General features: G+C 34.9%; 1 protein-coding gene across 1 annotated transcript in view; it reads right to left on the reverse strand.

Moving 5' to 3' along the window:
- LOC133537402 (zona pellucida-like domain-containing protein 1) overlaps positions 1-14,374 on the reverse strand; it is a 16,351-nt gene extending 1,977 nt beyond the window's left edge. The window contains exons 1-8 of the mRNA XM_061878410.1: positions 14,361-14,374; positions 14,047-14,150; positions 10,560-10,786; positions 10,301-10,485; positions 10,149-10,221; positions 6,982-7,079; positions 6,826-6,906; positions 6,567-6,738 (exon numbers count right to left, since the gene is read on the reverse strand). Of these exons, the coding sequence (XP_061734394.1) occupies positions 6,567-6,738; positions 6,826-6,906; positions 6,982-7,079; positions 10,149-10,221; positions 10,301-10,485; positions 10,560-10,786; positions 14,047-14,150; positions 14,361-14,374 (954 nt within the window). The remainder of the gene's footprint in view (positions 1-6,566; positions 6,739-6,825; positions 6,907-6,981; positions 7,080-10,148; positions 10,222-10,300; positions 10,486-10,559; positions 10,787-14,046; positions 14,151-14,360) is intronic.
- Positions 14,375-14,643: the final 269 nt, after the last annotated feature.

Genomic DNA, 14,643 nt, shown 5'->3' on the forward strand with positions numbered 1-14,643 from the left:
CAGCAGGCAGACATTCAACAACAACAAAACATCATGTTGAGTTACGTTTATATATAACATTGCTTGTTTGTGTGTGACAGGAAGAAAAGCTCACTTAGGGAGAATGGGCTTGGCACCAGCTGGTTGATTTGAACTGATATCACACCAAATTGGTGCCATTAGGATAAGAATACGTTTAAATACACATTGAAATATCTGTTTTATTGTTTTCCTGTACATTGATATTATTACACTTTCAATAAATACAATTTAAAACATTTGTACAATTACTTGCTGTACAATGAAATATACACATTTGATTAAAAAAACACCTTCAGGCGACAAAAGCTGACATTTTCGTCTTTTCAGTAAAATTTTGCTGTATTTTGGCCATCATTCTTCTTTTTACTTTCTTATACACAAGTTTTACTATAAGGGGTTTTTAATGTTAAATTTAAAAATATTAGTGTCAATTTTTTTCAATACTTCAAAAGCAATGATATGATGTAAAATGATATAATGAAAAACACTTGATATAAATTATATAAAAGTCATTTAATCATTCAATTGGCATAAAACATGTTGAATTCATATTTTATTTCACTTTTTTTTTCTCAAATCTTTGTTTAAAATGTGTTTTAACCCTCTGAAGGCCTTTTGTTCAAATGACGTCGAAATTTTCAATTCATATAAAATTGCATAAGACACGTTATTTTTACTCATTCAAACCTGAAAAATATAATCAAAATGTTTTTTAAAAGTGTGGAAAAATTTAGAAAAAAATGTGCATGTTCGGCTGACCCCATGCAATTTTATCACTTCTAAAACAACACCGATATAAGAGCCTTGAATATAGACCGATACTGATTTTGATGTGATGTGATATCAGCAGGAAGGTACATACTTGTGTTATGTTATGCAATTGATTATTAAAAAAGGTTGAAATGAGTCAAACTGGTTGTTTCTGGCGACACACGGTGGCCACAATGGATCATTACGTTCATGACGCGGTTGTCACGTCCCGGGCGCGCCAGACCGGCGGCAGCAAGCAGCTGCAATCAATCGCCAGAAATCAGCACACCTGGAGCGCTGATGATCACACCAACCGAGATAAGTCTGCTCAACCTGCTATCCCGGGCCGGAACGTAACCATCCGTTCCCGTACGGTAGGCCGTCTACATGCTTGATGCAATCCTGCTCTCCCTGTGTTCTCCCCCTCAGTGTTTCATTGTGCCTTCCTTGTCGTCTTCCCCAGCAGTCTGCCTCCGTGCCCGCGTCCACGAGTCCGAGTCTCGTCTGTTCTTCCCGGACTGCCTCCTCGATCCTCGACCCCCGCTTGGACACGGACCTTCTTCGCATCCGCTATAGCCCCCGACTTCTTGCTTGCCTCACGGACCTTTGAGCGCTGCCTTGTCCCTCCTCTCGTCCAACATTTACGGTAACACTCAACAGTCGATCTCTACACGTAGCCACACACCACATACAGTTTTGGATCTAGTTCACAATCCAATTCATTCATTTATATTTTTATTATTTGACTATTATAAAAAATATAGTTAATATATACAATAAATCATAGAGCAATATTGCCCCCTGTTGTCTGTGCCATTTATACTCCTCCCGTACGTAACAGCAGCAAGCTAAATAATGTGAACACGTTTGTTACTGGACACTTTCTAATACGCGTCTGCCTTGGAGACTTTGTAGGTTTAAAAAAAATCATAACTATGTGATACATTTGTATATTCACACATTTTACATTGCAATATTGTTCAAGAAGGACACTTATTAACATGCTTGATATGTTTGTTTGGGACTGAAGTTTATTAGGAAATTTGATTTATAAAATAACTTTTAAAAAACATGACTCCTAAATGCCGGCATTAGAGGCTTGCGTGCTGACCACCGAGCTAAAAGCTCACTTGGCAACCGCAGCAACCCGGGTTCAGGTCCAGGTCAGGCCACCTATGTAACCCAGGTGGTTTGGCCTCCTTCCTTTAAACCGTCCCGCACGGGAACGCAAGACTGGTCGTCCGTGTGAGAGGCAATTGTGCTGACCTCCGAGCTATTAGCCCAGACTGGCTACCTTGGCAGCCAGCACACTCTTGAATCTGCCAGGGAGTAATGTTTGCTAACGTACACCAATACTTGCTACACTAGCACCAATTTCCAGGAGTTTCCTCACCTTCTGAGTAGCCTCTGATGTACTAATGGTTTCTAATCTTCTACAAATGTGTAGAATAAATATTACATTTCAACATTTCTGTCAACCAAGATTTGCTTCAGCCTGCAACACATAGTCATTTTGATAGTAGGCTATTATAGCTAATATAGACACTTACGTCAGGCGTTGCCTTCAATACAACACTTATATAAGACTTTTCAAGTCATTTTGATAGTAGGCTATTATAGCTAATATAGACACTTACGTCAGGCGTTGCCTTCAATACAACACTTATATAAGACTTTTCAAGTCATTTTGATAGTAGGCTATTATAGCTAATATAGACACTTACGTCAGGCGTTGCCTTCAATACAACACTTATATAAGACTTTTCAAGTCATTTTGATAGTAGGCTATTATAGCTAATATAGACACTTACATCATGTGTTGTCTTCATTCTAACACTTATATAAGTCTTTTAAAGTCATTTTAATAGTAGGCTAATATAGACACTTACATCATGTGTTGTCTTCATTATAACACTTATATAAGACTTTTAAAGTCATGTTGATAGTAGGCCAACAAAGCTAATATAGACACTTACGTCATGTGTTGTCTTCATTATAACACTTATATAAGACTTTTAAAGTCATTTTGATAGTAGGCTAATATAGACACTTACGTCATGTGTTGTCTTCATTATAACACTTATATAAGACTTTTAAAGTCATTTTGATAGTAGGCTAATATAGACACTTACGTCATGTGTTGTCTTCATTATAACACTTATATAAGACTTTTAAAGTCATGTTGATAGTAGGCTAATATAGACACTTCCATCATGTGTTGTCTTCATTACAACACTTATATAAGACTTTTAAAGTCATGTTGATAGTAGGCTAATATAGACACTTACGTCATGTGTTGTCTTCATTATAACACTTATATAAGACTTTTAAAGTCATGTTGATAGTAGGCTATTAGAGCTAATATAGACACTTACGTCATGTGTTGTCTTCATTATAACACTTATATAAGACTTTTAAAGTCATTTTGATAGTAGGCTAATATAGACACTTACATCATGTGTTGTCTTCATTATAACACTTATATAAGGTTTTTAAACTAATTCTGATAGTAGGCTAACATAGCTAATATAGACACTTCCATCATGTGTTGTCTTCATTATAACACTTATGTAAGACTTTTAAAGTCATTTCGATGGTAGGCTATTACTGTGTCGTCTTCATTATACAAGACTTTTAAAGTCATTTTGATAGTAAGCTATTATAGCTAATATAGACACTTACATCATGTGTTGTCTTCATTATAACACTTATATAAGACTTTTAAAGTCATGTTGATAGTAGGCTAATATAGACACTTACGTCATGTGTTGTCTTCATTATAACACTTATATAAGACTTTGAAAGTCATGTTGATAGTAGGCTATTAGAGCTAATATAGACACTTACGTCATGTGTTGTCTTCATTATAACACTTATATAAGACTTTTAAAGTCATTTTGATAGTAGGCTAATATAGACACTTACATCATGTGTTGTCTTCATTATAACACTTATATAAGGTTTTTAAACTAATTCTGATAGTAGGCTAACATAGCTAATATAGACACTTCCATCATGTGTTGTCTTCATTATAACACTTATGTAAGACTTTTAAAGTCATTTCGATGGTAGGCTATTACTGTGTCGTCTTCATTATACAAGACTTTTAAAGTCATTTTGATAGTAGGCTATTATAGCTAATATAGACACTTACATCATGTGTTGTCTTCATTATAACACTTATATAAGACTTTTAAAGTCATGTTGATAGTAGGCTAATATAGACACTTACGTCATGTGTTGTCTTCATTATAACACTTATATAAGACTTTTAAAGTCATGTTGATAGTAGGCTATTAGAGCTAATATAGACACTTACGTCATGTGTTGTCTTCATTATAACACTTATATAAGACTTTTAAAGTCATTTTGATAGTAGGCTAATATAGACACTTACATCATGTGTTGTCTTCATTATAACACTTATATAAGGTTTTTAAACTAATTCTGATAGTAGGCTAACATAGCTAATATAGACACTTCCATCATGTGTTGTCTTCATTATAACACTTATGTAAGACTTTTAAAGTCATTTCGATGGTAGGCTATTACTGTGTCGTCTTCATTATACAAGACTTTTAAAGTCATTTTGATAGTAGGCTATTATAGCTAATATAGACACTTACATCATGTGTTGTCTTCATTATAACACTTATATAAGACTTTTAAAGTCATGTTGATAGTAGGCTAATATAGACACTTACGTCATGTGTTGTCTTCATTATAACACTTATATAAGACTTTGAAAGTCATGTTGATAGTAGGCTATTAGAGCTAATATAGACACTTACGTCATGTGTTGTCTTCATTATAACACTTATATAAGACTTTTAAAGTCATTTTGATAGTAGGCTAATATAGACACTTACATCATGTGTTGTCTTCATTATAACACTTATATAAGGTTTTTAAACTAATTCTGATAGTAGGCTAACATAGCTAATATAGACACTTCCATCATGTGTTGTCTTCATTATAACACTTATATAAGACTTTTAAAGTCATTTCGATAGTAGGCTATTATAGCTAATATAGACACTTACGTCATGTGTTGTCTTCATTATAACACTTATATAAGTCTTTTAAAGTCATGTTGATAGTAGGCTATTAGAGCTAATATAGACACTTACGTCATGTGTTGTCTTCATTATAACACTTATATAAGACTTTGAAAGTCATGTTGATAGTAGGCTATTAGAGCTAATATAGACACTTACGTCATGTGTTGTCTTCATTATAACACTTATATAAGACTTTTAAAGTCATTTTGATAGTAGGCTAATATAGACACTTACATCATGTGTTGTCTTCATTATAACACTTATATAAGGTTTTTAAACTAATTCTGATAGTAGGCTAACATAGCTAATATAGACACTTCCATCATGTGTTGTCTTCATTATAACACTTATATAAGACTTTTAAAGTCATTTCGATAGTAGGCTATTATAGCTAATATAGACACTTACGTCATGTGTTGTCTTCATTATAACACTTATATAAGTCTTTTAAAGTCATGTTGATAGTAGGCTATTAGAGCTAATATAGACACTTACGTCATGTGTTGTCTTCATTATAACACTTATATAAGACTTTTAAAGTCATGTTGATAGTAGGCTATTAGAGCTAATATAGACACTTACGTCATGTGTTGTCTTCATTATAACACTTATATAAGACTTTTAAAGTCATTTCGATAGTAGGCTATTATAGCTAATATAGACACTTACGTCATGTGTTGTCTTCATTATAACACTTATATAAGACTTTTAAAGTCATGTTGATAGTAGGCCATTAGAGCTAATATAGACACTTACGTCATGTGTTGTCTTCATTATAACACTTATATAAGACTTTTAAAGTCATGTTGATAGTAGGCTAATATAGACACTTACATCATGTGTTGTCTTCATTATAACACTTATATAAGACTTTTAAAGTCATGTTGATAGTAGGCTATTAGAGCTAATATAGACACTTACGTCATGTGTTGTCTTCATTATAACACTTATATAAGACTTTTAAAGTCATGTTGATAGTAGGCTATTAGAGCTAATATAGACACTTACGTCATGTGTTGTCTTCATTATAACACTTATATAAGACTTTTAAAGTCATTTTGATAGTAGGCTAATATAGACACTTACATCATGTGTTGTCTTCATTATAACACTTATATAAGGTTTTTAAACTAATTCTGATAGTAGGCTAACATAGCTAATATAGACACTTCCATCATGTGTTGTCTTCATTATAACACTTATATAAGACTTTTAAAGTCATTTCGATAGTAGGCTATTATAGCTAATATAGACACTTACGTCATGTGTTGTCTTTATTATAACACTTATATAAGTCTTTTAAAGTCATTTTGATAGTAGGCTATTAGAGCTAATATAGACACTTACATCATGTGTTGCCTTCATTATAACACTTAATTTTTTGCTTTGACAGATTAGTTTTTTATCATTTTGGTCCAATCTGGCTCTTTCAACATTTTTGGTTGGCGACCCTGCACTAGCTCGAAATAATATGAAGGAATAAGTGCTCAGTGAACTTTAAGTTAAGTGTAGATGGAACTTTGTTGACGACAGGAAGTTAGCAGCTACTAACAGGTACTATTTGGCAGGTAGTTGTTTTTGTATAGTTATTGTGTACTATTGACTTGGTTTTGCTCAAACAATTGTATGAAGAGAAAGAGACCAAGGAAGTGGTGTGTTGATATTGTTAAAGTATCAATAGCATTAATACCTCAAAAAATGTATTCATCCTGCTTGAAGATCAGCGAGACTTACGGGAAGAAGGGCGCTACAGGTGGCCACCTCACACAGCCGGGTGACACAATGCAGGTAGAACGTGGACACGGTCAGATTTCTGTGCTCCAAGAATCTGAAAGCCTCGAAGGAGAAGCGCGCCTCCTGAGATTGGCCGTTGAGCTCCACTTTGGTCTGGGCGTCACGTGTACATCTTAGCAGGACAAAGAGAAGCGTGGGTCTTGTCCTCCGGCAGAGAAAGTGGAAGTGTCACCTTAAGTGGGACGCTTTGTGTACTCACCCGATGAAAAGGTCATAGTAGGCGTCGAAGTCGGGATACGGACTGGTGGTGGCGTAGCATCGATCCAGCAGCACGTTGAACCTGCGGGTAAGATCATCACGTGTCTTTTCGTCTCCACTTTTGAAAAGAAGCAGGATCACTAAGCAGGCGCTTTACCTGTCCGTCAGATTGGTGGCTGTGACGGCAACATAGATCTTGGTCTTCAGCTGCAGACCCGTCGATGGGACTGTAAGTGGATTCTGGTACTGATCATCCTGACCAACCAGACCAAATGCAAGTTATTCAAGTTTTAAGTAAAGTGGTGGATCTGAGAGAAAGTGGTCACCAGTTTATTTAGTATTTAGTTTTAGTCATTGTCTTTTCCAGACTTTTTGACAAAGAAACATTTCTCTAATTTTTGGCACTTGGGAAAAAATTCTGACTTTCTGACATTTAGAAATAATCCAGACTTTTCGACATTTACAAGAAAATCATGACTTTTTGACAAAAACATTTCCGACTTTTTAGCACTTATAAAAACTCCCAACTTTTTGACACTTGGAAAAAATTCTGATTTTTTTGCCCAAAAATATACAGATTTTTGACACTTGGAAAAAAATCACGACTTTTTGACATTTCAAAAAAATCCCGAGTTTTTGACCCAAAAAAAATGTCAGACTTTTAACACTTGGGAAAAATCCAGACATTTGGACAAAAATACTTTCCGACTTTTTGACACTTGTGAAAAAATCCCAACTTTTTGACAAAAAAAATGTTGCAACTTTTTGATACTTCGAAAAAAAATCACATCTTTTTGACACTTAGAAAACATCACAAGTTTTGACAAAGAAAATTCAGATTTTTTAACACTCGGAAAAAAATCCAGACTTTTTGACACTTAGAAAAAATCCCAACTTTTTGGCAAAAATAATTTTCGCCTTTTTTACACTTAGAAAAAAATCCAGATTTTTTTACCCAAAAAATACAGATTTTTGACACTTAGGAAAAATCCAGACATTTGGACAAAAATAATTTCCGACTTTTTGACAAAAATACTTTCCGACTTTTTGACACTTGTAAAAAAATCCCGACTTTTTGACAAAAAAAATGTTGCAACTTTTTGATACTTTGAAAAAAAATCACATCTTTTTGACACTTAGAAAACATCACAAGTTTTGACAAAGAAAATTCAGATTTTTTAACACTCGGAAAAAAATCCAGACTTTTTGACACTTAGAAAAAATCCCAACTTTTTGGCAAAAATAATTTTCGCCTTTTTTACACAGAAAAAAATCCAGATTTTTTTACCCAAAAAATACAGATTTTTGACACTTTGAAAAAATCCAGAATTTTGGACAGAAAAAAAATATCAGACTTTTTAACGCTTAGAAAAAATCAAGACTTTTTGACAAAAATAATTTCCGACTTTTCGAAAAAAATAATTTCTGACTTTTTGACACTTATACAAAAATCCCAACTTTTTGACCAAAAAATTCCCGACTTTCTAACACTCGGAAAAAAATCCCGACTTTTTGACAAAAAAAATGTTTGCGACTTTTTGACGCTTGTAAAGAATCCCAACTTTTTGGCAAAAATAATTTTCGCCTTTTTTACACTTAGAAAAAAATCCAGATTTTTTTGACCAAAAAAATACAGATTTTTGACACTTGGGAAAAATCCAGACATTTGGACAAAAATAGTTTCCGACTTTTTGACAAAAATACTTTCCGACTTTTTGACACTTGTAAAAAAATCCTGACTTTTTGACAAAAAAAATGTTGCAACTTTTTGATACTTAGAAAAAAAATCACATCTTTTTGACACTTAGAAAACATCACAAGTTTTAACAAAGAAAATTCAGATTTTTTAACACTCGGAAAAAAATCCAGACTTTTTGACACTTAGAAAAAATCCCAACTTTTTGGCAAAAAATGTTTTCGCCTTTTCTACACTTAGAAAAAAAATCCAGATTTTTTGGCCAAGAAAATACAGATTTTTGACACTTTGAAAAAATCCCGAATTTTTGACAGAAAAAAAATGTCAGACTTTTTAACACTTGCAAAAAATCCAGACTTTTTGACAAAAATAATTTCCGACATTTGGACAAAGATAATTTCCGACTTTTTGACACTTATAAAAAACCCAACTTTTTGACAAAAAAAATTCCCGACTTTTTAACACTCGGAAAAAAATCCCGACTTTTTGACAAAAAAATGTTTGCGACTTTTTGACGCTTGGAAAAAAATCACCACTCTTTGTCACTTGAAAAATATCACAAGTTTTTGACAATGAAAATTCAGATTTTTTTAACACTGGCTGTGACGGCAACATAGATCTTGGACTTGAGCTGCAGACCCGTCGATGGGACTGTAAGCGGATTCTGGTACTGATCATCCTGACCAACCAGACCAAATGCAAGTTATTCAAGTTTTAAGTAAAGTGGTGGATCTGAGGGAAAGTGGTCAACAGTTTATTTAGTATTTAGTTTTAGTCATTGTCTTTTCCGGACTTTTTGACAAAGAAACATTTCTCAAATTTTTGGCACTTCGAAAAAAATTCTGACTTTCTGACATTTAGAAATAATCCCGACTTTTCGACATTTACAAAAAAAATCATGACTTTTTGACAAAAACATTTCCGACTTTTTAGCACTTATAAAAACTCCCAACTTTTTGACACTTGGAAAAAATTCTGATTTTTTTTTACCAAAAATATACTGATTTCTGACACTTAGAAAAAAATCACGACTTTTTGACACTTCAAAAAAATCCAGAGTTGACAAAAAAAAAATGGCAGACTTTTTAACACTTAAGAAAAATCCAGACTTTTGGACAAAAATAATTTACGACTTTTTGACAAAAATACTTTCCGACTTTTTGACACTTTTAAAAAAAATCCCAACTTTTTGACAAGGAAATTCCCGACTTTTTAACGCAAAAAAAACTCCCGACTTTTTTTTCATTATAACACTTATATAAGACCTTTAAAGTAATTTCTATAGTAGGCTACTGTAGCTAATTTAGACACTTAAGTAATGTGTTGGCTTCATTATAACACTTATATAAGACTTTTAAAGTCATTTTGATAGTAGGCTATTATAGCTAATATAGACACTCACGTCATGTGTTTCCTTCATTATAAGGCTTTTTGAATTTTTTCGGCTCCAGACAAATTAGTTTTCTGTGTTTTTGGTCCAATATGGCTCTTTCAATGTTGCCCTAAGGGAACAACGTCATTTAATGTTTGAAACGTGATTGTATGCATGAGTGTCAGTGTTAATATTTGAATGGGAAATAGAACATTTGGCCCCCGAGAGTCCAAAAGGTTAAGAACCCCCGTCTTACGTCGAAGAGCTGCAAGTTGAGCGTGCTGATGAAGCTGCCGTTGTTGTCTTGAATGGCCAAATTCACACCGGATCTGAAACGAATTGAGGCGGAGGTTTGGTGAAGGAGTGACGGCACACGGTGTCAGGGGGCGCCCCCTCCGCTCCACTCACACGCCCAGCTGGGTGTTGTTCAGCAGATACTGCATGGGGTAGAGGCAGGAGAACTTGTAGTAGAGTTGCGACCTGTAGGTGATCATACCCGACGACGGGTCGATGGAGGTCACGTCGCCGGAGATGTTGACAAACTGGACGTTGGAGAAGTCTGCGAACGCCCCCGTGCCGACCTGGTTGATGATCTGCAGAGAGCGACGATTTCAATTGCGTTCGAACGTCTCAGGCTTTTATTTCAGATTGCAAAGCGTGCACGTACGTTGAAGTCATTCCCGCACAACGTCAAGGAGCTCTCGTTTATGGGGAAGCTGAACTTCAACACGGGCGGCTCAGCGGTCCAGTCGGCCTCCCCGAAACATTCCTCTTTGGTGAACTCGTTATTGAGCACCATCTGCGTCTCGTTGTAAAGCTCTTGGTACACCGGGCACAGGTAGATACTCAGGTCCATGTGCTCGGTGCCACACACCACCGTTATGTCAGAGTTTTCTGGGTCAAAACAACGGGGATATAATTGGGTTGAGGTGGTCTTCAGAAACACAAGAACTTCCAAAATATGTTACCCCTCATTTTGTTGTTACTCAGTCAGTATTTATTGGGATAAAGTAAACATCTGTTCAGTATTTCAACATAAAAGTGTTTGATTGTGAGGCATTAAAAGCAACAAAATGCAAGGGGTCCATCAGACCCACAAACGCTGGCTGAGTAACAACAATATGAATGTTGCACGGAAAAGTTCTCTGCCAGTTTTCTGCATTCCACAGGGATTCTTCTTTTGTGTTTCTGCACCTGCGGTTCCCACACAAGGTTGCAACATTGTTTGTCAACACTGTCTGCTCTCATTTTCTCGCACATTTGACCCTCTGATGTTCTGTGTACCCACACTCTGTCCTATATGTAATAGAAATGTGTCGGGGGGGGGGGGGGGGGGGGGGGTGTGTATGGTGTGTGGTCATTAAATATGTAAAGTTAAAGTACCAATGATTGTCACACACATTATCATTTATTTATCATTTATCTTGTGGGTTCTTCCGAGGATGTTGTAGTCGTAATGATTTGTGCAGTCCTTTGAGACATTTGTGATTAGGGGCTATATAAATAAACATTGATTGATTGATTGATCTTAAACAGTGGAAAACCCCATCTGCACCCAACTTCAGGAAATGGTTAAATGAACTTGTGGACGTAATGACTCATGAAAAAATAAGATATATCAACTATATGATTTGCCTCAGAAGCAGGACAGGACAAAAAAAATTAAAGTAAATAAACTCTACAAATATGAATAAATGGGAACTAACCTGGAAGCCTTTACTGAGATATATTGACTCTAAACCTATAGACATTTAAAAAAAATTCAGTATCTTTTTTTTTTGTGTATTATTATTTTTTTGTATTGTTCCCTCACTTCCTTTGCTTTTTTTGTGTCATTTTTGATATGGTTTTGTCACGATTTACTTGCTTTTTTTGTGACTTAAAAAATTAAAAAATGTATATATATATATATATATATATATAATATTTTTTTTTTTTCACATAAAATCCAATCCATTTTATTTGTACAGCACATTTAAACAAGAGCAATGTTTCCAAAATGCTGCACAATATTGAAAACAATATTCAAATATTATCCTTAGCTCCACCAATGACTGAATAAAACCCAAAAAATAAATAAATACAAAACCAATATAAAAAAATATAGAAATAAATATGATTAATGACGATTTGTTTTTATAAAATTGAATGATTAAAATGTTATAATTATATAAATCAAATGATTAGATTCCAGAAAAGACAGAATGAGATAGTCTACCTCTTGTGCGAAACAAAAATGTATAAAATGACTTAACACATTAAAATCACTAGTAAAACCTTTAAAATGACTCCCTAAACACAACAAATAACTTCTAAAACATTAAAAAAGACTCGAAAACACATAAAATGACTCCTAAGTGATGCACAGTGACCTCTAAAACATAAATTACTCTTAAAACACGTAATAAGACTCTTAAAAACACGTAAAAAAGACTCCTAAAAACATGTTAAAAAGACTCCTAAAACACGTAAAATGACTCTTAAAACAGTAGCAAGACTCCTAAAACACGTGATAAGATTTCTAAAAACATGTAAAAAGACTCCTAAAACATTTAATAAGACTCCTAAAAACACATAAAAAAGGCTCCTAAAACACGTAAAAAGACTCCAACAGAAAAAGACTCTTAAAACAGTAACAAGACTTCTTAAACATGTAATAAGACTCCAAACAAAACACGTAAAAAGACTCCTAAAACACATAAGACTCCTAAAAACACGTAAAAAAGACTCCTAAAACATGTAAAAAGACACCTAAAAACACATAAAAAAGACTCCTAAAACACGTCAAAAGACTCCTAAAATACGTAAAAAGACTCTTAAAACACGTAATAAGACTCCTAAAACATGTAAAAAGACACCTAAAAACACATAAAAAAGACTCCTAAAACACGTCAAAAGACTCCTAAAATACATACAAAGACTCTTAAAACAGTAGCAAGACTCCTAAAACACATAATAAGACTCCTAAAACATGTAAAAAGACTCCTAAAACACGTTGAAAGACTCCTAAAAACATGTAAAAAGAATCTTAAAACAGTAACAAGACTCCTAAAACACATAAGACTCCGAAAAACACGTAAAAAGACTCCTAAAACACGTAATAAGACTCCTTAAAACACGTAAAAAAGACTCCTAAAACACGTAAAAAGACTCTTAAAACACGTAATAGGACTCCTAAAACACGTAAAAAAAGACTCCTAAAACACGTAATAAGACTCCTAAAAACACGTAAAAAAAGACTCCTAAAACACGTAAAAAGACTCCTAAAAACACGTAAAAAGACTCCTAAAACACGTAATAAGACTCCCCAAAACACGTAAAAAGACTCTTAAAGGCCTACTGAAAGCCACTACTAGCGACCACGCAGTCTGATAGTTTATATATCAATGATGAAATATTAACATTGCAACACATGACAATACACCCGCTTTAGTTTACTAAATTGCAATTTTAAATTTTGCGCGAAGTATCCTGTGGAAAACGTCGGTATGATGACGCGTGATGTCTCGGGTTGTAGAGGACATTTTTTTCCAGCCCGATCCCAGCTAAAAGTCGTCTGCTTTAATCACATAATTCCACAGTATTCTGGACATCTGTGTTGCTGAATCTTTTGCAATTTGTTCAATTAATAATGGAGACGTCAAAGAAGAAAGCTGTAGGTGGGAAGCGGTGTATCACGGCTGCCTTTAGCAACACAAACACAGCCGGTGTTTCCTTGTTTACATTCCCGAAGGTGAAGCTTTACTATGGAACAGAGCGGTCAAGCCAACATGGTTCCCGACCACATGTCAACCGGCAGGTTTCCCTGAGAAAATTGTGGTATTACAGCAAATATGACACTGTCATGCGCCATTCATATAAAACTCGCCGGCCATACTAACACTAAATTTACATATCAAGGTGCGGGCTGCAAAATAAGGTCTCACGGGCCAATTTAGTGTTTAGTGTCTGAGACCCCTGCTGTAAACCTTGAGTTGTTTGAAGCCCAAGTGCACTTCCCTCCTCAAGTGTGCATGTATGAAAGGTCTGAGTGAGCAAAGTATGACTGTCAAAAGGGATTTTAACTGGAAAATTCCACAAAATGTATTTGCAAAGGGAAAAGAAAATGTGTGAAGTAATAAGTTCAAGTGTGAGAGTGTCAGATCTGCACATACCAGGTGGTCTGTTTGTGGGACTAGTAATGCACTCTGCTGGAATCTGAGCCTCGGTCTTCAAGAGGAGTCCAAGCTGGCACACCAGGAAAACCAGCCATGTTACCCTGGACAAATCAGCAGAAAATGAAGTACAGTACGCCGCAGACCTCCACCAAGGCCGATACATCATTGCAACGTGAGGATCTATGCACACAAAAATAAATGTTTGCTTAAAGTCTATCAAAATTAACACATTTTCATTTTAAAATATAATTAATGCCGTGATGGAAAAAAAACAAGCATTTATTTTTTTTTGAAAAAGAGAAAGGTCTCACCTGTAAATCCTCATATTGTGTCTCCCAGTGGAGCGCCGCCCAGGCCTCATTTATAGCGTGGCGGGCAGGGCGTGTGTGGTGCTCCATCACACAAAAGTGCAACATGAGCTGTAACTTTAACATCCACGTTTTGTTTCTACATTTTATACCTTGAAATTAGAAGACTCTTCCAATGCAATTGATCAGCGGCCAACATTACGCACACCCGACAACATTCAATAGCATAATTCTGCCAGTGGGAAGGACAGTCATGCTCGCTCCGAGAGGGAATGTTCCAGTATTC

Source organism: Nerophis ophidion, linkage group LG18, assembly GCF_033978795.1.
Source record: "Nerophis ophidion isolate RoL-2023_Sa linkage group LG18, RoL_Noph_v1.0, whole genome shotgun sequence".
NCBI classification, from domain to species: Eukaryota; Metazoa; Chordata; class Actinopteri; order Syngnathiformes; family Syngnathidae; genus Nerophis; species Nerophis ophidion.